The sequence below is a fragment of the Ammospiza nelsoni genome, chromosome 20 (assembly GCF_027579445.1).
Source record: "Ammospiza nelsoni isolate bAmmNel1 chromosome 20, bAmmNel1.pri, whole genome shotgun sequence".
In the NCBI taxonomy this organism is placed as follows: domain Eukaryota; kingdom Metazoa; phylum Chordata; class Aves; order Passeriformes; family Passerellidae; genus Ammospiza; species Ammospiza nelsoni.
The window spans coordinates 2,959,696-2,981,909 of NC_080652.1; the positions used below are offsets into that span (position 1 = coordinate 2,959,696).

At 48.0% G+C, this 22,214-nt stretch overlaps 1 protein-coding gene across 1 annotated transcript in view; it reads left to right on the top strand.

Moving 5' to 3' along the window:
• The window catches only part of LOC132082091 (voltage-dependent N-type calcium channel subunit alpha-1B-like), a 316,197-nt gene that overhangs the window by 251,852 nt on the left and 42,131 nt on the right, over positions 1 to 22,214 (top strand). Inside the window, exons 28-35 of the mRNA XM_059486140.1 lie at positions 3,957 to 4,053; positions 6,634 to 6,794; positions 7,818 to 7,955; positions 8,756 to 8,957; positions 10,529 to 10,693; positions 11,700 to 11,810; positions 11,978 to 12,061; positions 17,336 to 17,341. Coding sequence (XP_059342123.1) covers positions 3,957 to 4,053; positions 6,634 to 6,794; positions 7,818 to 7,955; positions 8,756 to 8,957; positions 10,529 to 10,693; positions 11,700 to 11,810; positions 11,978 to 12,061; positions 17,336 to 17,341 — 964 coding nt within the window. The remainder of the gene's footprint in view (positions 1 to 3,956; positions 4,054 to 6,633; positions 6,795 to 7,817; positions 7,956 to 8,755; positions 8,958 to 10,528; positions 10,694 to 11,699; positions 11,811 to 11,977; positions 12,062 to 17,335; positions 17,342 to 22,214) is intronic.

Sequence of the window (22,214 nt, forward strand, 5' to 3'; positions counted from 1 at the left end):
AGCCTTTGATGGAGTCCAGGAAATTTGGCACTTGGTTCTTTCTTCTCTCTAGGAAAGCAGAGGATTTAGGGCAGAAAGAGGGTGGCTTTGTGCTTGGGCAGGGTGGGGTGACCTCATTTATTCTTCCAGGGAAGAATTCACTCTGCCAGGAGGATTCCAGGCTATCACAGAAGGCAGAGGCTCCACCTCACCCTGAATTTTTGATGCCCTGACTCTGAGGGGTCCATGTCACCTGAAATCAGAGCTGCTGGCAGCAGCAACAGGAACAAGCAGCTTCCATTTGAAAGAACCACTGAATTTTTAAAGGCTCTTTTATTTATTAAAGGGAGAAAAGGCGCTGCAAAGCTCTTTTTAAAAATTCCTAATGTTTTAAATAAACATGCAGCAAACTGACACAGAAAACAACAACAAAACAGCACTGGCCTAATGCACCCAAAAATGATCTAATGCAATTTTTTCTTTTTTTTTTTTTTTTTTTTTTTTTTTTTTTTCTGTCTGCCTTCATCCTATGCTCCTCTTTAGCTCTTATTCAAGATTCAGCTGTCCTGAATGTTGCAGTTGTTATTCTGCAGTCAATTAAAACCTTGTCTTTCCATGGCAATTTGTTTTTGTTGTGAAGAATATTCAGGTCAGATGTGTGCTTGGATACACCTTTTGACTGAGTCCCAGCTCCATCTGGACCTTTTATTTTCTGGGACATCTGGCTTTGTATGAAAGCAGGGAAAAAAGCCCCAATATTTTAGAGGGTTTTAAAAACACCCAAACCCAACCCTGAGGGTTTTATTTGACAGAAGAGTTGCACAGGATCCTTTTAATTAAAATGCAATTTGCATCACTCTGGGTCAGAGCACCAGGAAAAGCTCTTCCTATAGCAGGGACTTTACTGTGACAAGAAATGGGATTTTTTTTTTCCTCAGGATTCTCTATATGGCTCAGAGCATAAATCCCATTAAGATTTAATTGGCTCACGCTTTTTATTTGCTTAAGTGCCTGAATGGAAAAAATCAGTCAGCTCTTCTTAGTGTCCTCTGCTGAGGCAGAAGGAATTCTGTGTGACTGGAGCTGTCTGCCCTCCACCTCTGAGCTCACTCATCCGTGCCTCTCCCATTCCAGGGAAAAGCAGGAGTCAGGATTTGCTCTGCTCCACATATCTTTAACCTTCCTGGAAATATTAAACCCACAGAAATTCTTCCTTCAGGTGTGGAGCCTGCCCTGGGAGAACAGAGCAGGGAAATGTCTCTGTTCTCATTTGCACGAGGCCTCATTCGTGCAGTTGTTAATTGGCACAATAGCAGTGTGGTAATTGGGGTCTCCTGGAGTCAGGAGAAAGCACCACCTGGGAATGTTCTGGGGTTCTGAGTGAGCCCAGGGGAGCAGAGCTGAGCTTTGCAGTGTGGGCACTGTGACCCCGCTGGGATCCAGGCTCTGGTACTGGGGAAAGTCTCTGCCATGAAAACTGAGCTCAGGGAGCTTTTTGCAGGGCTGATTTGAGAAGGAGGTTCCAAACATTGTATTTAACTCTGTGCAAGGGGCAATTTTGCTGTCAGTGCAGAGCTGTGTCCTCTGCCCCCACATTCCAGGAGCTCCAGGGGGATCCACCACAGCGAGGAGAAGGATGCCAGGAAAAGTCTTTGATGGGGTCCAGGAAATTTGGCACTTGGTTCTTTGTTCTCTCTAGGAAAGCAGAGGGTTTCTCTTCTCTCTAGGAAAGCTGGAGGTGCTGATGGGCACAGTAGAAGTGTGGCTGTGGCTGGTGGGGACAGAGCAGAGCTCTGGGCTCACTGTCCCCATGTCCCCCCCTTCCCTTCCTGCTGCCCCGAGATGCCACATGGCCCCAAAGGGTTTCTCTTTCACTCCTCCCTCAGCCCTGCCCTCCTCAGCTCCCCCTCCCCTGGCTGTCCCCAGGAGCAGGGCAGGATTGGCCTGGCCTGGCAGAGGGGACAGCCCAGGGCATGGGGTGGGATCTGGGGACAGGTGGGATCTGCTGGGGCATCTCCTTGGCCATGACCCCTTTCCCCTTTTGCTTCCCTGATGCCATTCCCATCCTCCTGGAGAGGCTGAACAAGCTCTTCTGCAGCTAGGGCACTGCTGAGGGTCACACCAGGGAGCTGCAGGTCAGCCAGTGGCTCTGGTGACACCAAGGTGACCATGGCAGGGACACTGAGCTGAAAGCAAACCTGCAAAGCCAAGCCTAGGCCAGACCTTCAGCTCTGCTGAAACCTGATGAGAAAGGCCGAAAAAACTCTGCTGGCAGTGCCTGTTTCATCTAGAGCAGATCAAAGATCTCTAATGAAAATCAAATATTATTTTTTAAAATATTTAGTAGTTATTTTGTGGCTTTAAATCAGTCCTGTTGCTCTGGGAGTAAATCCAGTGCCTGGGTTTAGAGCCATGTCAAAGATCAGGGTCCAGCTGGGATGGATTAGACTGGTCCTAAAAGAGCCCTGAAGGGTGAGAGAGGGAGAAGACCTGTCCATTCTGTTTCCCCTCTCCTCACCTTCTACTAAATCTTGTGGAAAGGAAATTTCTCCCCAAGTTATACATGCCTGGGATACAACCCACAGCCCTTCAAAACTTCCTGTGTGTCCCTCTTCCTGCATTTCCAGACACCTGCAATGCCTGGGAATGGGACAGAGGGACTGGAGCTGAGGCAGGGCTGTGGGTTTGGGTTGGAGGTTCTGCTCCAGGGTTACTGTTGAGTAGTACAGGGTTAGCAGTGAGTTCCTGGATTTCCAAAAATTCCCTTTCCAGGGCTGAGCAGGCTCAGTCAACCACAAAACTGGGTGGTTTCCTCCACTGTTGGTGCTCCTCCCTTAGCACAGGATATGGGGCAGGATGGGGGAAGCTTTGCAGTCCTTCCCAAACACCCGTGGGTCTCTCGTGCCTCTTGTCCTTCCATTATTTCCCTCTTGGAGAAAAAGAATGTCCAGAATAGGTGTGTCAGCATCTGTCCCACACGTTCTTCATTCCCACCTGTGTTCCCTTAACACAGTCCCAGACCCAAATCTCCAGCCATGAATAAAACTCTGTTCCAGATTTCCATCCCATTTCCCACTCCATATGAAACGAAGGGAATGTTGTTGTTTTGCCGTGGGGTTGGAAGAAGATGTTCCTGTTGTCTTGTGTTTCTTTGTTTTGGAAGTGCACGAAGAAAGGAGCTCTGTCCTTGCCCTAAAACCCCACTTGATGTTAACAAGAGGAACATTCTTGACCTTGCACTCAGTTTTAACAAAACCTAAACCCCAAAAGTGACTGACAGCACCTGCATGCCTGAGTGGGGAGCTGCCCCAGCACTGGTCCAGGCATGTAATATATTGCCATATTACATGTTCCTGCATGGGATTGGTGGCATGTCCTCCATGGGAGACTCAGGGATGAGGGAACAGGCTCTGACCGCCAGGAGAGCTCTGTCCCTCATCAGGAAGGCTCCCAAACCCTCTTGGCACGATGTTCCTGCCAGAGAAGTGCACGGAGAAACACCCCCTGCCTCATCCAGAAACATCCCTGGCTTCATCTAGAAACACCCCTGGCCTTATCCAGCTGGGAGAGAAGAACCTTGTGTGGCTCTGTCCCTTCTCCTGCTGGGAATGGGATGGAGGAGCTGAGCCTCCTGTCCTGGTGCTGCTGCCCTGACTGGGAGCATTGTTCAGGTGTGGAGTTGGGGCAGGAAGGGCCCCAGGTCCTGGTGAGTGGCTGGGCCAGCACGTGTGGCTGAGCCCTGCCAGGACCCTGTCCTGCCCCATCCTTCTCCTCTGCGCTGCTGGAGACACCCCAGGTGAGGTTGGGTCATCCTGCCTGCAGCGCTGGTGAGGATGGACACAAAACCCATCAAAACATCCCCAAACCCAACCAGTTCCACCACCAAAGCCATCCTGGATGCCCACAGATATCCCTGTGAGTGGCCTGGGGAGCAAACAATTCCCTCTGTTGTTCTTGTGCCTTTTTCTCCCTTGCAGAGGAACCAAAGGCAAGGACATCAACACCATCAAGTCCCTGCGGGTCCTGCGTGTGCTCAGGCCTCTGAAAACCATAAAACGGCTGCCAAAACTAAAGGTTAGAAAATAACCCAAATTTTTCCTTATTTTTCCTTCTCTGGAGGTTTCTGGCTGGTCTGAGTGGAAGCTGGTGGACCTCACTTAATCCAAGTTGTTTCTGTTGCTTTTATTCCATTGCAATGAATCTTTTTGCCAGATGAGCACAAAGAGCTGGGCAGATGTTGAGCAAATGTCAAACACTTGGGTGCTTTTGCAAACATTGTGGATTATGTTGGGGATTCTTGTGAATCCACATGAAAATAAAACCTCGACAAATAGGAAAAAAAGGCAAATAAATTAAATTACAGTTCATAAGTGGGATGGTCTTCGATGTGATAAAGGAGAAAATGGGGTTGGAAGGGTTTGGCTTTCCCTAGAGAATTTAACACGAATATTGCAAGATTTTCTAAAGGCTGTGCAAAGAGATTTGTCATTGCTATAGGAGAAGCTTTAATTTATTCATCTTTCTATTAAAGAATCCATAGTTCAAGGGTTTATCCCTAGAGCACTGATCTAAAAAATACAAAAAATTTAAGTGCCTGGGATTACTCATCCAGCACCAACAATTTGAGGAACAGCCAGGCCCTGCAAAGAGAGAATGGAAGGAGTTAACAAAACTCAATAATTTCTGAGGTTTAGGGACTCTTCAATACCTTTGGTGGGCTGTTTTCTGTGAGAGCTGAGGAAAAAGCAATGAATGATTTGGAAGGGGGAAAATGTGTTAGACAATTTCTGTTTTCACATCAAAATAAGGGTCAGCTGTTCTGTAGATTTGCTTTTGTCTGAGCCCACTATTCATGCTTAAATAATTGTAGTTTTATGTTCACTAAATTTCTCTAAAAAAGAGCATTAATGTAGAAATTTCACGTAGGGTTTCTGGGCTGATCAGACAGATTTCCATCAGGATTTCGGGGCCAATCAGAGAGATTTCCATCAGGACTTCTGGGCAGATCAGAGAGATTTCCATCAGGATTTTTGGGTTGGCTGTCTTGTTTTGAAAAGATAGGTGTCTGCTAAGGAAGGCAGGAGCCCCCCTGAAATGGAAAATGTAAATTCCCTCCCTCTGAATTGTTATGATTTTGAAATTAAGGGGCTCTCAGGTAAAGATACGGGAGTAAGAATAACAGTTCTTTAGTAGGAAAAATAAAATGCAGTAATCCAAAACAACAACAAAACAACATTGCCAGAGTGAGAGCATGCCCTGCCCCCTGTGTGCCAGGGCGGTGTCCCAGCCCCATCCCAGGGGGGCTCAGCCCTCCTGCAGTGCCAGCTGTGGCTCTGCTGCAGCAGGGATCCTGCACAAGGGGGGAGTTTTCCTCTGCAGCTCCAGGGCTGCTGCAGATGGGCCTGGTCTCCCTCTGGCCATGCAGGGCAGCAGAAAGCTGCTCCTCTGGCAATGCAGGGGGCAGAGGCTGCTGTGCTGTTCCAATCCTCAGATTATATCCAAGTAGGAATGCTTGGCTCCTTCCCTTGGGCAGAGATCTCCCAATGAGATGATGGAATTTGATCAACCATGCAGGGACACTCAATGGCCCATTAACAACCGATTCCTCCCTTCCTCTCCCTCCTGGAGGGAGAATGGGTCCTGGAAGAGATAAAGAAAACCGCCCCACCTAGTTTTAATGGCTGACCCATTAGCAGAGAATAACAGAATTGACACCTCCTGCCACATCTTACATTTGCAACCTGAGACAGTTGCATCAGGATTAATTCTGTGAATGATTCACTTCCATTCAGAGGAATAGAAGCAGGATTGTACAAACCCTGTGCTCGGGCAGGGACTGCTCAATTTCTGGTATTATGACAAACTTCTGACTGAAATGAAACTGCAAATTACTTGTAATGAATCAGGGCCTCATACCCACGTAGGAAATGGATTTGAGGAGTTCTTTGCAGGGAGCTTGGGAGTGCACATGTTGACTACATTAGTCACACCTCATTTTGACAGACAGCTCTTTATAAAAATATTTATTCAAAGCATTTGGTTGTTTTGTTTCTGGTATTTTTTCCTAATTATTCCAACAGTCTTTATCCAACCACTGGAAGTAAAATCAAAACCAGTGCAATTTTCATTTTATAATGAAATGTTTGCTCAGGACTAATATTGTCTTGACAAGCTGTGATTGTCTTTATAAATGTTATGAGCAGCATCAGAAGATTCAGTGGCACAGCCAAAGTTGTGGATAAAGCAGGAGATAAAGGAAGCTGGAGTTATTTCTCACGACTTTGGGAAATGTTTGGGAAGCAAAAATCCATTGAAGCATCCATGGGTGGTGGGATGGGTAATGGGTCCCAAATTAGAGGGATTTAGGTGGGATATTGGGAAGGGATTCTTCCCTGTGAGGGTGGGGAGGCCCTGGCACAGGGTGCCCAGAGCAGCTGAGGCTGCCCCTGGATCCCTGGAAGTGTCCAAGACCAGGCTGGATGGGGCTGGGAGCAGCCTGGGACAGTGGGAGGTGGGAATGAGATGATCTTCAAGGTGCCTTCCAGCCCAAACCCTTCTGTGATTCCCTGAATGTGGTTAAATCTTGGTGGCCAAGATTTTGGATGAACTCTTCCTTTCTTCCCACCCCTTGACCTTGTCCCCCTGCCTCCCCAGGCTGTCTTTGACTGCGTGGTGAACTCCCTGAAGAACGTCCTCAACATCCTCATTGTTTACATGCTCTTCATGTTCATCTTCGCCGTCATCGCCGTGCAGCTCTTCAAGGGCCGCTTCTTCTACTGCACGGACGAGTCCAAGGAGCTGGAGAAGGACTGCAGGTACAGCTGGGAGCAGGGAATGTGGCAGGGAGCAGCTTCCTCCAGCTCCCCAGGCTGGCCCAAAGGCAGGGATTTGCTCAGTGGGAAGAGTCTTCTGTAAATAAAGAGCAATAATCCAGCTCAGGTAGCCTGGAGGTGAAATTTTCCTTCTTTTTCTTTAGCAGTTCTGTCATTCCTGGCTCTGATCTTCTTTCCTGGGAAAGCCGAGTGTGATGTTTGAGAAGGGATTGTGATAGTGTGACTCCTCTTTCCACCTGTTGCCTCCATTCTTAGAGCTCTTTTGAATTAGAAAAACACACTGAATAAATAATCAGAAGCGTGGGATGTTAAAGAGCTACTAATTAGCGAGGACAGGGACAGGATGTGAATATCTTAAAAGCCCTGTTATGCTTTGTTCTTCCCAGCAGGCTGGCAAGGTGTGTTGTGCATCTCATTAGCTTTTTTCTTGGCACCCAAAGCACCTCCTCAGCACTGTCTGCTCTGCCCACCCCTCTCCTGCTGCCTGGCACCTGCAGGGCTCATCCCTGGTGGGGTCCTAGGGGCTGTCAGTGCAGTTCTTCCTTGGAAAAATGCAACTAAATTATGGAAAGGAATGTGAAATTACAGATTAGTGTAGGTTGGAGAGGGTTCTTGAATTGCCAGGCCCCTCAGAGTGGGATACATTTAGGAATTATATCCAACCCTGGAGTAGGAGGCAGAGATGTTTACCCATCAAACAGAAGCTTCCTGTGGGGTCAGACAGTTGAGGGGCAGGCATAGTGTTAGTGGCTGGCTTTGCCTAATGAATGAATGAATGCCCTGATTAAAATCTCTTTCATTTTCAGACCTCAGGTCCAGTTCCCACAGCTAGAACTGGCTCAAAAATTGGCTTTTGCTTCTGTCATGGACTTTGAGGGAGTCCCTTTGTCCTTAACCCACAGCACAGTCCAGACTGTGCTGCTGGGGCTTTCCAACACTCCTGAGTGGTAAGAAATGCCTGATCTGCTTGAATTCTCTCATTGGCTCCAAATCTCTTTTTCCTAGGGGTCAGTACCTCGATTATGAAAAAAATGAGGTGGAGGCACAGCCCAGGGAATGGAAAAAATACGAGTTCCACTACGACAACGTGCTCTGGGCTCTGCTCACACTTTTCACCGTGTCCACAGGGGAAGGGTGGCCAACGTGAGTACATGGCCCTGGCAGGGGCTGATGATGCAGGTAAAGCAGGTCCCCAAAGCTCTGAGGGACAGCAGGTGACCTGGGAGATGAGAAAAGTCCTTTATCAGCTAAGTTTTGTGTGATTATTGGGTGAACCAGCAGGCAGAGCTCTGCATTTTCTCAGAAAGTTTTCAGTTCTTGCCTCAGGCTTTTGGACTCACACACCTTTCTCAGGGGTAAAACCGATAATGGAAATGGTAGAAAACGAAGGGGAAAAAGTGTTGTGAGCTCTGCTGAAAGTCTGCTGGGCGTGACAGGCCCCAAATAAAATTTCCTGTTCAGCAAATGACTTTATTTTGGCACACGTGGAGTGCAGTGTGTGGCCAGGGCTTCTCCGCCTACACATTCAACTCTTTCATAAAATAAAGACTAAACCAGCATCAGCCTCCCTTTCCCAGTCCCTCACTGTGTTCCCCTACTTGGATGTCATCAACACCTCTCTTTCCCCACTCTTACTTCATCCCTGTTGACCAGAGAAGAGAAGCCAGATCCAGCTGGATCCTCTCCCCTTTGGGAGGTCAGGGAGGATCAGTGGATCTGGGCACAGCAAATCACCATTCTGCAGAATGGTGAGAACAAAGGGTTTCCCTAAAAATATCCTCAAGGAAAACTTCTTCCCAGCCTCGTGGGTGGGAGCAAGCTTTTCCTGAGCATATGTGGAAAACCCTGCATGAGAGTGAAGGCCAGGGAGTGATTCTCAGGGGGTCCTTGGTGCTTCCCAGGGATTGTGTTGACCTTTCCTCTCTCTTTGCATTTGCTTGCAGTGTGCTGAAGCACTCGGTGGATGCCACCTACGAGGAACAGGGGCCCAGCCCTGGCTACAGGATGGAAATGTCCATCTTTTACGTGGTGTATTTTGTTGTCTTCCCTTTTTTCTTTGTCAACATCTTTGTGGCATTAATCATCATCACCTTCCAGGAGCAAGGAGATAAAGTGATGTCAGAGTGCAGCCTCGAGAAAAACGAGGTACCCACCTCTTGTGACTCCAGAGTTGGTGTTCCAGGGGCTCAGAGCTGCTGGATACTGGTGGATATCCCCACTCCCCCTGTGCTGGGGGGATTGGAGAGCAGTGGTTATTGGAGGGTGTGTGGTGTAGAGAGCAAAGAAATGAGTGGCTGTTTCAGCTTCTGCATAAAACAAACCCCAGGGAGAGCCCCCAAGTGCTTCCTGTTGGGAACCACTGTCACACATTCCCCTGGACCACACCACAGTGAGGATGGGGAGGCCCTGGCAGATGCTGCCCCATCCCTGGCAGTGCCCAAGGCCAGGCTGGACAGGGCTGGGAGCACCCTGGGATGGTGGGAGGTGTCCCTGCCATGGCAGGTGTGGCACTGGATGAGCTTTAAGGTCCTTTCCAGCCCAAACCATTCCATGATTTTATGTTTGCTCGAGTGTGGAGGGGTAGAAGGAGGCAAACCTTGAGGGCAGACCTCAGAAACCAAACTGAGGTTCAACTACTGTGAAAACTCCTCTCTCCAGACTGGTTTTGTGCTTGGCTGGGATTTTTCCTCCTGGCAGCAGCCAAAAGGAGATGCCTTGAGAAGAGTGTAAGACCAGGGTAGAAGAAGCTGTGAGGTTTTTCTTTAAAGCCCCCAAAAATACCATTGTTTTCCACTCAGGGACCTCCTGAGCTGGTTTTTCTTTAGTTACTGGCATCTGTGTATCTTCCTGCCATGGGTGTATCCAGTTTCCTTCTCAATCCATGCAGATTTTTAGCATCTGCAGCATCCTTCCTCCAGGGTCCCACAGCCTCAATGGCCTCTTTTGGGAAGAACCATCTCTTTTCATATATTTTGAAACTGGAACCTGATTTTTGATGAAAAGAGATGAATTTTGAAGTGATTTTTAATTAGTTCCTTGTTTGTCTTAATGAACAAAAAGTCCAAAATAAAGCAGAATATTTAGAGAGCTTTACCCATGTTATTTTCCAACTGAGCAGAAAGTGATTTCAGACTTGCAATTTTTATGTAAATTCAAGATGAGAAAACGCTCCAGAATCAAAACCTCTTGTAGAAATAAATTTTTATCACTTTTATATTCATAATAAAGTGAACAGAAATAGCCAGTGAAGGGGATCTCTGAGAGTTCCCCCAAGTGCTTTTGGTGGATGATTTATTGGTAAATTCAGTTCTCATTTTATGAAACGTTCTGAGCTCTTTGGGTGTTGCTGTGTGTGAGGACACACCCAAGTTCCACAATACCTTTTAGAAACAACAAATAACATCTTTACCAATCCTCTGGTTCCTATAATCACCCATCAGGAGAAACTGGAAATGTTTTTAGAAGTGGGAAGGGATCAGGACCTAGGAGGAGCTGGGCTCTAACAGAATGTGGTAGGACTGCAAGGAGCATAGGAATGTTAAAGGGTAAATATTCCAGGAGAATGGATCAGGATTTGGGGATCTGTGCTGCATTTTACAGGAACAGCCAGCACTCACTTGGTATTAATGATCTGCTCACTCTCCCAACCACATCCCAATGGATAAAGACTTCCAGCCCTTTTTGTGGCACCGTTTCATCCCCTTTTTGTTTTGCAGAGGGCCTGCATAGACTTTGCCATAAGTGCCAAGCCCCTGACCCGCTACATGCCTCAGAACAAGCAATCCTTCCAGTACAAGATGTGGAAATTCGTGGTGTCCCCTCCCTTTGAGTACTTTATCATGGTCATGATTGCTCTCAACACCATCGTCCTCATGATGAAGGTGAGTGGGACCTTCCTGAATCTTGGAATTTTGGGCTGTTGGCTGGAGAGACTCTCACCTTGAGAGCTGGGGGTCTCAGCAGAGCAACCACCACTCCCCATGTGCCTGGTGGGATTCCTTTGGCCCCTGAGGGAGGTGGATTAGCTGGGATGAGATCCCACCATGGGCTTCCTTGCAGAGTGGTGGTTGGGCTCAGCCCCTTTGAGTGTGTGACCATGGGATGGGAACTGGGATCTGCAGGTCCTGATCTCCAGCCCAGCCTGAGCTTTCTCCTGCAGAGCACGGTCTTGGGGCTGCTCAAAGTCCAGTCAGGCCATGGAAATTCAAACTGAAACACAGTAGGTTTAGATGGGATATTGGGGAGGAATTGTTCCCTGGCAGGGTGGGCAGGCCCTGGCACAGGGTGCCCAGAGCAGCTGTGGCTGCCCCTGGATCCCTGGCAGTGCCCAAGGCCAGGCTGGACAGGGCTGGGAGCAGCCTGGGACAGTGGGAGGTGTCCCTGCCATGGCAGGGGTGGCACTGGATGATGTTTAAGGTCCCTTCCAATCCAAGCCATTCTATCATTCTTTAAAATAGATTTACTCAATTTTGGAACAGCATCAGGCTCCTGGGATGTGATCCAGAGTGGGGGAAGAGACACAGGTGGATGATGTCCCCTCCTATCCCTTGCCTGTCTTAGAGTATCTTCACAATCAAGGAGTCCCCATATTAGTGGAAGAAACAGTTCTGCACGTGTCCCTTGGGTTGGAAAACGCCTTTACCCCCTCCTGGTTCATGCTGTGCTTACAGGGGGATGTCCCTCAGCAACAGTCTCCACTGCTGGGGATATTCCAGCTGCCCCCTCAGTACAGGATGGAGCAAGAGAGACAGGAATAATTGTGTTGTAACCCCAAATCCTGCTCAAAGTGAGCACAGAATTCTGACTAAAATGAGCAGGAATCAGCTGGGCAAGGTTTTTGTCTGTCAGTGATCTTCCAGTAACAGCCCTTCTTCCATCCTGCTTTAGTTCTATGACGCTCCAGAAGCATACGAAGAAATGCTGAAATGCCTGAATATTGTGTTTACATCCATGTTTTCCATGGAATGTGTGCTGAAGATCATTGCCTTTGGTGTGTTGGTAGGTGCTTTCCTCCTTCCCTTCCACCTCTTTCCTCTCTCAACGAAATGCTCGCATTTCGTGATGCACATTTAAAAACAAACAAACAAAAAAATCCCTGACCTGTGCTGGCAATAAAAAAAATAACCCCTGGATCTTTCTATTTCCCTTGTGTTCTCATTTGGCAGAATTATTTCCGAGATGCCTGGAATGTCTTTGATTTTGTAACAGTGTTGGGAAGTATTACTGATATTTTAGTAACAGAGATTGCGGTAAGTACAGTTTGCTCAATTTATTTCATTTATAAACAAATCTGTGCCCTGTCAAGACACTGAACCTTCTCCCTACCAGCCTTATTCCCTGGAGCTGCCTCTGGGAGTCATGATGGCCTTGGCTGACCCTGTTCCATGAGCTCAGCTGAGCACAGCTGTCTGCCCCAAAGAGGGAAGGCTCTGATGAGAAGCAAAGTGCTCTTGACTCTGCCAGGAAGCAGCTCCCTCTCTCCTGCAGCAAACTACTCCATCCCCAGGCCTTTGCTGCCTGTTCATGGAAAAATCCTGCTGAATTTAGAGAGGGAAGAGACCAAAGGGATTCTGCTGTGTTAATGGGGGAGGTTTTTTGCAGGGCATGTGTCTGCCCCTTGGGGTTCCTGCCCAGTGTGGGTCTCAGGGCAGGGTGAGGGTGAAGGGAAGTGACAGGGACATAGGGAAAGGAAGAGGTGAAGAGTCTGATCCTGTCACAAAACCTCTGTGGGGCAATGAATAAACAAACAGCTCTCACATAGGATTTCTGGCCAGCCCTACAAGGACTGCTATTTCCCTGCTAACAAGCCTTGTACATCTCACAAAGTGGCCAGACTCATCATTAAATTCTGAAGGATTTTTCCATAAGGGCAGCCAATGTCTGTCTCAATCCCTGACAGTCTGATATTACCTGATGTATAAATTGCTCCTCTCCTGTCCCAGTGCATGTTGGAGCTGATGATGTATCAGATGTGATGAATTTGAACTTGACCATAACTTTTTTCCTCAGTCCCAGGGGTTTGCCTGTAGATCTGTTTAGTGTGTGCTCAGAACTGTGCTCCTCACGTTCCTTTACAGGTGGTGGTGAAGACCATGTGACTGTTTCTAACAAAATGCATTTTTATTTAACCTCCTTGGTACAAAATAATGCACAACCCCCCCAGTTTTTCCTCCCCATACAAATGATGTTCATTTATCTGCTGGTGAATCCTATGTTGTAGGCTTTGGATTTTGTTTTCAGTGCAGCCAGGCTGAAGTTACTCAGCTCACCCTCTCTGAGTGCTGTGGGAAGGCACAGGGTGCTTGTCCCCACTCCGTCTGCCATGGGATGTGTTTTCTTGCCAAGTGCACCCAAACTTTTGGTTTGAAAATTTGTGAAAATATTTGCAAGTCAGCCACAACCAGACTGAAGCTTTTCCAGCCCCACTTTGGCCACTTTTCCTGGGAGGAAGCAGCACTGACAGCTCACACAGGGTAAGGGAGCCTCTGGTTGCTCCCAGACTGGTGTTTTCTCCTTCAGGAAGGTTTCTACTTCTCAACACCAAGCCCACATGCTGCTAAAATCCTCAACTTTGGAGCTATTTCACAGGCAAGGAGCAGCCACAGTGCTGCCCTTCCCTGCTCAGTTAATGGGACATTGCCTCTCCCTCCAGCTACCATAGGATGGCCCAGCCAGGGAACTGGATCAGGCTGGGCTCTGAGACATTTCCAGCATCAAAACCTTTGCAGAGTTGTGGGAATTACCCCTAAAACTCCAACAAGGCTAAGCTCCCTGGGATCCAAGTGCCTTTCCCTTCTCCTTCTAGGTGGGAAAGAAGAGGTTTTTTGGTTTATGAGCAACTGAATCCATTCAGTACTAAGAGAGGATTTTCTGAAGGAGGTCACCAGATTCCCCTGGCAGTGTCCAACATGGAGCTGATCACAAACATCTCTCATATAAAAGCCAGATGTCCCCAGGACCACTCCAGCCCTGAGCTCTCAGTCCTTGGTGTCTCTGCTCTCTCTAAATTCTCTCCCTTCTGCAGAACCCTCGAGGGGTTGATCTCTTCCCCAAGTAAGAAGCAGCAAGGCAATGGGAAACAGCCTCAGATTGCTTCAGAAGAAGATTAGGGTGGATATTAGGAATAATTGCTGCATGGAAGGAGTGGTCAGGCACTGGAACAGGTGGAGTCCCCATCCCTGCAGGGATTTGAAAGCTGTGTGCATGTGGCACCTGGGGACAGTGTTTAATGGTGACCTTGGCAGTGCAGGGGGAATCTCAATAATTTCTGAGATCTTTTCCAACTTGAACAATTCCCTGATTTCTGTGTGGCCACCAGATCTCCTTCTCTGCTTTTCCCTTCAGACAGAGATTGCCCATGGGTGATCATCCCCTGCCACTTTTCTTTCTAAACTTGGTTTTCAGCACTTCTTTGATGCAGCTCCTGCCTGATCTCACTCCAGCAGGCGTCCATCCCCACGGGACAGCCACCAGCACATGCTTCCCCAAGCCACACACATCCATGCCAGCCTCCCCCAGGGACAATGGACAGGGATCAGAGGGATCTGCACAGTGCCCTGAGCAGCTCACCTTGCTTGCAGGTGACACTGATGGCCAGGCCTAAGCACCCCTGCTTTGTTCTGGCACTGGATGTTGGCAGTGGTGCCCTGAAGATCACACTGATAATGGGATTGATAACAGGACTGATAACAGGATTGGTCATGGTAGTTGGCAGGATGCCCCTCATGGAATTCATTGCACTTCAGCCAGTGGAATGTGGTTTTGTACCAGGCCCTCCACTGCCAGGCTGGACAGGGCTTGGAGCAACCTGGGACAGTGGAAGGTCCCTGCCCATGGCAGGTGGGGAAAGAAAATGAGCTTTAATGTCCCTTCCAACCCAAGCCATTCCAAGATTTTGTGATTTTCCCCTTCTAGTCCTGAGGATGGAAAAGCAGCAGAAGAATGCAGTCCTCTGTTCCTACCCCACATGGCCAGCTTTGGGATATTTTGTTAAACTGCAATTTCACCTGATTTAAATACTTCTGGTATTAAGAACCTGTCACTGCAAGCCCCCAGCTGGATAATAATTAGCATTGACTCCATGATTCTCAGAAGGCTGAGCAATCACTTTTTTATACTAATTAAGAAACTCATCACCCTTATAGACAGTCACAACACAGGTGGACCCAACTGGTCCTTCAATCCAAACACCATCACCAGTGGCCAATTAAGAAACCACCCTTTGGTGAACAAATCTCCATAACACATTCCACATGTGCACAACAACAGGTGCAGCAGCTTAGGATAAGAATTGTTTCTCATTCTTTTCTCTGATTTTCTCACAGCCTTTCCCAGTTTGATGTCTGGGAAAGTCTGTGTTTCTCTCTGTGGCCAGAGAGCTGCTGCCACAAGAACCAATGCAGAAAAATGAACCAACAGAACCAGACTGATACAATTTTGAACCAATAGTTCCAGTATAGAACCAAGTTTAGAAAAATGCAGGAAAAAAGGGCTGAAAGAGCTGATGCAGGATGTGAACATGCAGGGATGAAGATGAGGAGCAGGAGGGGCCTCACTCACAGAGCACAGCCCAGCTGTGGCCTCTGCCCACCCTCTCTCCCTTTGCAATTCCAGGTAGGGCAGAGCAAAAAATAAAGGCTTGGGATGAGCATCCACTCAGCTGCTGCTGAACCAACCCCTCATCTTCCTCAGGGCACTCTCCTGGAGCAGGGAATAAGCAGAGAGGAGAAGAGCTCTTGGATCAGTCCCACAGCTGTGTCCTCAGCAGGGAATGGCCATTTCTCCATGTGCCTTCCTCAGCTCCAGCCTCCCCTCCTGTCTTGGTTTGGAAAGACAGGAGTCTGCTAAGGAAGGCAGGAGCCTCCCCAGAAATGGAGAATGTAAACCCTCCCCACCCCTCTGAATTGCTATAAATTTTAAATTAAGGGGCTCTCAGGCAAAATATGGGAGCAGGAAATAACAGTTCTTTAATAGGGAAGAAAAAATAAAAGTATAAAATAAACAATGCAGTGCACTGAACAACACTGACACAGTCAGAACCCAACCTGACACCCTGTGGGTCAGGGTGTTGGTGGCAGTCCCACTGGAAATGTGGCTGCAGCCCTCCTGCAGTGTCAGGGGTGGTTCTGCTGGAGCAGGGATCCTGTAGAGAAGGATGTATTCTTCCTCTGAAGATCCAGTGGAAGGAGAGGCAGCTGCTGTTCCTCTGGGGAATCCAGTGCAGAAAGCCGTGCTGGTGTCTCAAACCTCTGGATTATATCTGGGTAGCAATGCTTGGCTCCTCCCTCTGGGCGGGGCATCTCCCAATGGGATGTTACCGTTCTTATCAGCCATGCAGTGACGTTCAATAGCTGTTATCAGCAGATGTCCCCTCCCAAGGGAGGAGTGATTGTGGTCACTCAAAGAGAGAGATAAGGCAAACTGCCCACTTGACAAAAGACAATCTGGCATACAGATGGTAATGGAAAACATCTTGCATTGCAATCTTCAACACCTATCAGCTGGGCAGAGCTTGGGGCAGCCCCTTCAGTCCCTCCATCCCTCCTGGCAGCCATTGCCATGGAGTTTCCTCAGCTGGCAAGTCCAGGTGACAGCCACAAGGTGACCCTGAGTGCCAGCCTGCAGCTGTCCCTGTCCCAGCACCCTCCAGGTCCCCGTGGAGATATTTCCTAGGTAGGACACTGAGCTCAGGCTCACAAATTGTTGCCACAGCACTGTTTTCCTCCATATTTTCCAGCTAGAAGTGTTCTCCAAAGGTAAATAAATAATCCTGGGTGGCCTCACCTTGAGGGACTTGGCTTCCACCAGCCTTGTTTGGTACCTTTAACCCTCTGAGAAGTAAAGACAAAAGGAAAAGAAATGTGTGGATTAATTGCTTTGTTTTAATTTTCCTGATCATGTCACATGTAATTTACTTTGTGATTGTAGTGGAATATCTATTTTTTTATTTCCTCAGGCAAAAGCATGAATGTCAGTTTTTTTTACCCTCAGTAAATGAGGGAAAAGAGGTGGGATTAAGGAGAAGGTGTCCTTGTGGACACAGTCGGCCTTGGGAGGCTGAGTGGGTGTTTAGCAAACTGACATCTATTTCTATGCCTGGAAATATAAAAAGCCATCCTGAGAAGTGTTTGTGAATTGTCTCCAGATTTGCATTACAAACTGAAATGCAAATAACAACTGCACTGTCTGTGTTACCTCAAGGATCTCCGAATCCCTTTTGGTTCGAAGCATTTTTTATTTCTGGAGTTCCCATAAAATAACACCTCCCCCTATAGCCCAACGGTTTTTTTCCAGTTAAATTTTTCAGAGTTTCCTTTTTGCTTGTCCTGATTACTCATTTTCTCTTTTGTTTCCTGTTTTTGTTCCTTATTTTCCTTATCTACCTGCTGAATCACGCCATCCAATCAACATACAATGCGAAAACCATGTCTCCGTCTGTATGTTGTGCACCTGCTGCTCAAAAACAAATATAAAACTTTGTAAATAATCTTGCAAATATCCATCCATGACAACATCACATATAGGACACGGTTGGTTTCATTGAATTTAAACAATTCTTTAAATTCTCTGCTTTGATTTTCTCTCGTTTTTCTTTGATTTGATATGTTTTTGGTTTTTTTTTTTTTTTTTTTTTTTAATGAGAGTTCTGATTGCACTGGTGGAAAAGCCTCACTGCAGCGTGCCCCAAAGTGGCTTCTGCCCTGCACCTCCCTCCCTGGGCTCATTGGTGACCTGAGCAGTTGCCAATAGCCTGTCCCTGCTCCCTGTGCCACCCCTGTGCCAAAGGGGACACTGCCACTTGCTTTGTTTCCATGGGAAATGGGAGGAGATGGCCAGGGAAGGATGTTCTGCACCTGGAAACGCTGGGGTTTGGAGGTGGTGGTACCAAATTCAGCTCTCTGTAACTGGGTTTGGCTTCTTTTTGGATGAGAGGATAGAGCTTTCTGCTGAAGGAAGCACCTGACAGCCTTACAGGGGTTTTAACCTGTGTATTGTAAGGCAAAAATATTATTGGGGTGATGGCAGATTTGCTTCCTTCAAATCAAAAATTATGGGAAAGAAGGATCTTAAATTTGAAAATTCTCTGTGACATCAACCCAAAGAATGAACCCATTTTGCCACCATGGTAGAGAGTCACTGGATGCAAACCCAAAACTCCAAGTAAAATGATTACATCATGTTATGACCATAGCTGAAAAGTACCAGGAACCAGATCCCACTGGGAATTCAGTGCCAAAGGGCAAATTTATTCCAAAAATGCCTTCAGAAATATTGACCTTTATCTTTGAAAATCACCAGTTTAACAAAAGAGAATCCATAAAGGAAAATGCGATCAGAAATATATATATATTTCCATTCTTAATTATTTTGGCTATGAGGCCAAAAGCTTCTCAAAAATCCTTGCTCAGCCACCTGACACCAGCTCTTAGATCTGTGAACATCCGCGTTTCCTGTTGCACAGTTGCTGTTAAGAAAGGAATCAGGGTGAATTTTTATTTCCAGGCTGCACAGAAGCTCCATGCATGTTCATGGAGGGTCCTGGGGGGGAATTATCTGCTGGCATGCAGCAGAGAAAAAGACAGTGTGTAAGTTCAAAGCTTGCCCAGTGCAAGCCAAGAAGGGAATCCTCCGTGGTGCTGGATCCCTTCCAGATGTGTGGGAGCACTCAGGATAAATTTGGAGACTTTGCTGCACACTTGGCCCAGGCAGTGCAGAAAAGGGCTCTGGCATTAGCTGTGAACTGTATTAGGGAAAAACCAGTTTGCTGAATTTTGGCTGCTGTCCCTGTTACTGATCAAAGACTGGGGGGTCTGGGCAGGGACAGAGGCTGGGCTGGTGGATCCCTTCAGTTCCTCCCAGCTCAGCATATTCTGTGATTCTGTCAAGCAGGGAATGAGGAGAGTTCTGGGTATCACACACAAAATAATTTTTCCAGCATTCCTGACTCAGGATGGAAGGACTGATAGGGAGTCCCTCCCAAGGCAGAATCCTCGAGACACAGACGAGGGTGGGAAAAATCTTCAACCTCTTAAAATCAGCAGTGGATTCCCCAAACTCCAGATGAAGGCAGGACCCTGTGCAAGATTCAGGAGATCTTCAGTGCTGACAATACCATGGACATTTACATGGGAACTCAGCTATTTCCTCATCAGTAATTCCTTAATTAATTAATTAATAAGGTGCTTTTTATTGATGCCAGATGAAGAGAAGTCCTAAAGCTTGCTGAGTGATCCCATTCTTGGCTTGGTCAGAGGCCTCTTCCTGCTGCTCCTTCTGCATCCCTGTGGACAGAGGGAGCAGCTCCTGTGCTGGGCAGGAAACCACTCTGCTGCTGAAGGCACTGGGACAGATCCAGGCAGTGCCTGTGCCCTGCTCTTTGTGGCTTTCCTGATTTTTAGCATGGAAAACTCTGGAGACCCCCCAAAGAAGCAGAACATGATGATCCTGGAGTCCAGAGAAGGCCATGGAGATGCTCCAGGGCTGGAGCCAGCCTGGGAGAACTGGGGGTGCTCACCTGGAGAGGAGAAGCTCCAGGGAGAGCTCAGAGCCCCTGCCAGGGCCTGAAGGGGCTCCAGGAGAGCTGGAGAGGGACTGGGGACAGGGGATGGAGGGACAGGACACAGGGAATGGCTCCCACTGCCAGAGGGCAGGGCTGGATGGGATATTGGGAATTGGGAATTGTTCCCTGTGAGGGTGGGCAGGCCCTGGCACAGGGTGCCCAGAGCAGCTGTGGCTGCCCCTGGATCCCTGGCAGTGCCCAAGGCCAGGCTGGACAGGGCTGGGAGCAGCCTGGGACAGTGGGAGGTGTCCCTGCCATGGCAGGGGTGGCACTGGGTGGGATTTAAGGTCTCTTCCAACCCAAAACATTCTGGGATTCTATGAAAGCAACCTAAGAAAGGATAACAGAGCAGGCTGCCATGGTGGGGCAGCCTTCAAGGGCAACTCTTTATCAAAGGTGTTTATTGTCCCTGTTTCCCACTCTCCCAAGTTTTCTTCAGGGATGCATGGCCCATCTCCTGTTGCGGGAAGTGGTGGCAGTGCCTGGCCATGCCCAGACCCTCAGGCTCCCTTCAGTACCAGCCCTTCCTTTTTCAGGAAAATAGTGTCAGGCCAGGAAGAAATTATTTTCCAATCCTAATTTATTATTTCTCAGATGGATGATAAAATCCTAAAGCTCTGGTGCCTGTTGTGAGCACCATGAGCATCTGTGCAACAGGAAAGCAAAAAAAAAACCAACCTGGAAATGATGACTTTGATAACCCAGATATCAGATATGTGCCTGGCACAGATGTGGCTCAGTGGGAGAAGAATTGATGCCAAAAACTGTTTTACCTGAGAAACAGAGCAATGTGGAGTTTCCCCTTTGGCTGCATGCCATCCCAATTGCTGCCTGGAGAGCTGAGGTGTGTGGGAGGATGGGTTTGGTCTATGGGGTGCTGAGGGTGCCACACACACCCGTGGAGCCCCTGCAGCCCCCAGCAGTGTGGGGAACTGGCCTCTCTCTCCGGGCAGTGCTGAGAACGGCCCTTCAACATCCCAGGGTGGTGGGAGGGGGATTTTCCTGCGTTGGGAGTGGCTCCACATGGAGCCAAGGCTTTCACTGCTCTTTAGGAAGTGTCAATGCCAGAGTTAAATAGGCAACATGGGGAAAAATAAATAAATCTGTGGACTTTTTGTCTATCTAAATCCCACGGAGTGGGGAATCACAGACTTAAGTGCACATCTTGAACCCTTTTCCCATTTCTATCCCTGTTCCATGGTAGCACTGGGGTAGTTCAGCTTGCAGGGAGCCCAGCCCAAAGCAGGTGTTAAACATCCTGGCAGCTGTGCTGATGAGGTTTTAGCAAAGCCTGAGCAGGACAATGCTCCTGCTGCTGGGCTGCAGTTATGTGGGAGGAGGGAGATCCCACAGGATCCCACAGAGATGGATCCTGTGCTCTTGCTCCTCCTTGGAGCCTAAGGATTGTGCACAGCAAAGATCAGGCTTGCGCATTGCTCTGAAGTTAAAATCAGACTTTTAGGCCCAAGTTCTGCCAGCATTACACATGAGGGCTGATCCAGTTCCCACTGGAGAGATGTTCCTGATTCAAAGGGCTCATGGTTAAACCTCTGCCCTGCCCTGGGCCTGGCTCACAGTGGGAAGAAGAACCCCATTAGTGATGGTCCCCATTGCCCAGCTGGGCCCCAGCTCTGCCCCAGGGCCCTTCCCTGGCCCTGCCCTGCTCAGGTGAGTGCAGCTGGACTGTTGTGAAGGGAAGGTAAGCACTGTGAAAACAAACCTGGAGCTGATGCTGAGACAAACTGGACATTTTCAGTGCCTGTTCTACTGCCCAACCCAGGGGAATCCTCGCTCGTGCTTTGCCTGCCAGAGATGGCTTCTGTTGCTGGCTTGAATGAGCTCAGTGTTGTCTGCTCCTTCATTGAACATTCCTGTGCTTTTCTCTTTTCTCTTTATTTGAAGATCGAGTCTGATTTTCGGTCTGTGCCTAACTCTGAGCTGCTTGTGTTTTTAACCTGAGAGAAACCGAGTGCATGCCTGAGACTTGAGTTCTGGAACTCTTTGATGGGATTGGTGGAATGCAATGCTAATGGCCCCAAAACTGAGCTGGCATTGAAAGAATCCATAGATCCAACAAGCCCCCCAATTTCAGCATGAGCTCTGTAGCCAAATGAGCAAGAAATGTGGGTCAGTTCAAAGTGACTTCTGGTAAAACAATAATCTAAGGGAAATTTTTGCTCATCTTTACCAAGCAGAGCTCCTTATGATTATATTTGCTGCTTCACTGCTCAATAGTTTAAAGTGGAACATTTTCTCTCTTTAGCTCACTCAGTCAAATAAGTGGCTGTGATCAGAGATGCACAAAAAAGTTAATTATGGAACAAGGGAATAATTTTTCATCTCCTTAAAATAGGAGGGCAAGAGGGATCTGGCTTTTGCATGTTTTGTTTTGGAAAGAACCCTCTCTAGATTAGCTCATTGGGGCAAGAATCCTCTTTTCCCCGAAGAAAAAACAAAATGGGGTGAGGGGTGGGGAAAATCCTAGAAAACAAATGAAAATCAGAACCTGCCTCCAGCAGTTCTTTGATCCACTTGTGCAGACACATTTAACGAGAATTTGGAAAACCAGCAGGTTCCTAAGGCATCTTCCTGCTGGTGAAAGCTCCACCTCCCCAATTGACTCGCTGCCCTTGATCCATCTTCCAAACAATCTTCTGGTGCCGTTTCTCCTTGGCAAACCTGTCCAGTTCCACGCTGTACAAACACTGGAAACCTCCAGGTTGGAAAACATCCTCATTCTACCAAGGATGTTTGAATCTTCACTGGACAGTGCCTTTCTTTCCAGTCAAGGACAGTCCCTTGCCAGTGTCTTGGCTTAAGTTCAATTCCCTGTCGAAAATGAG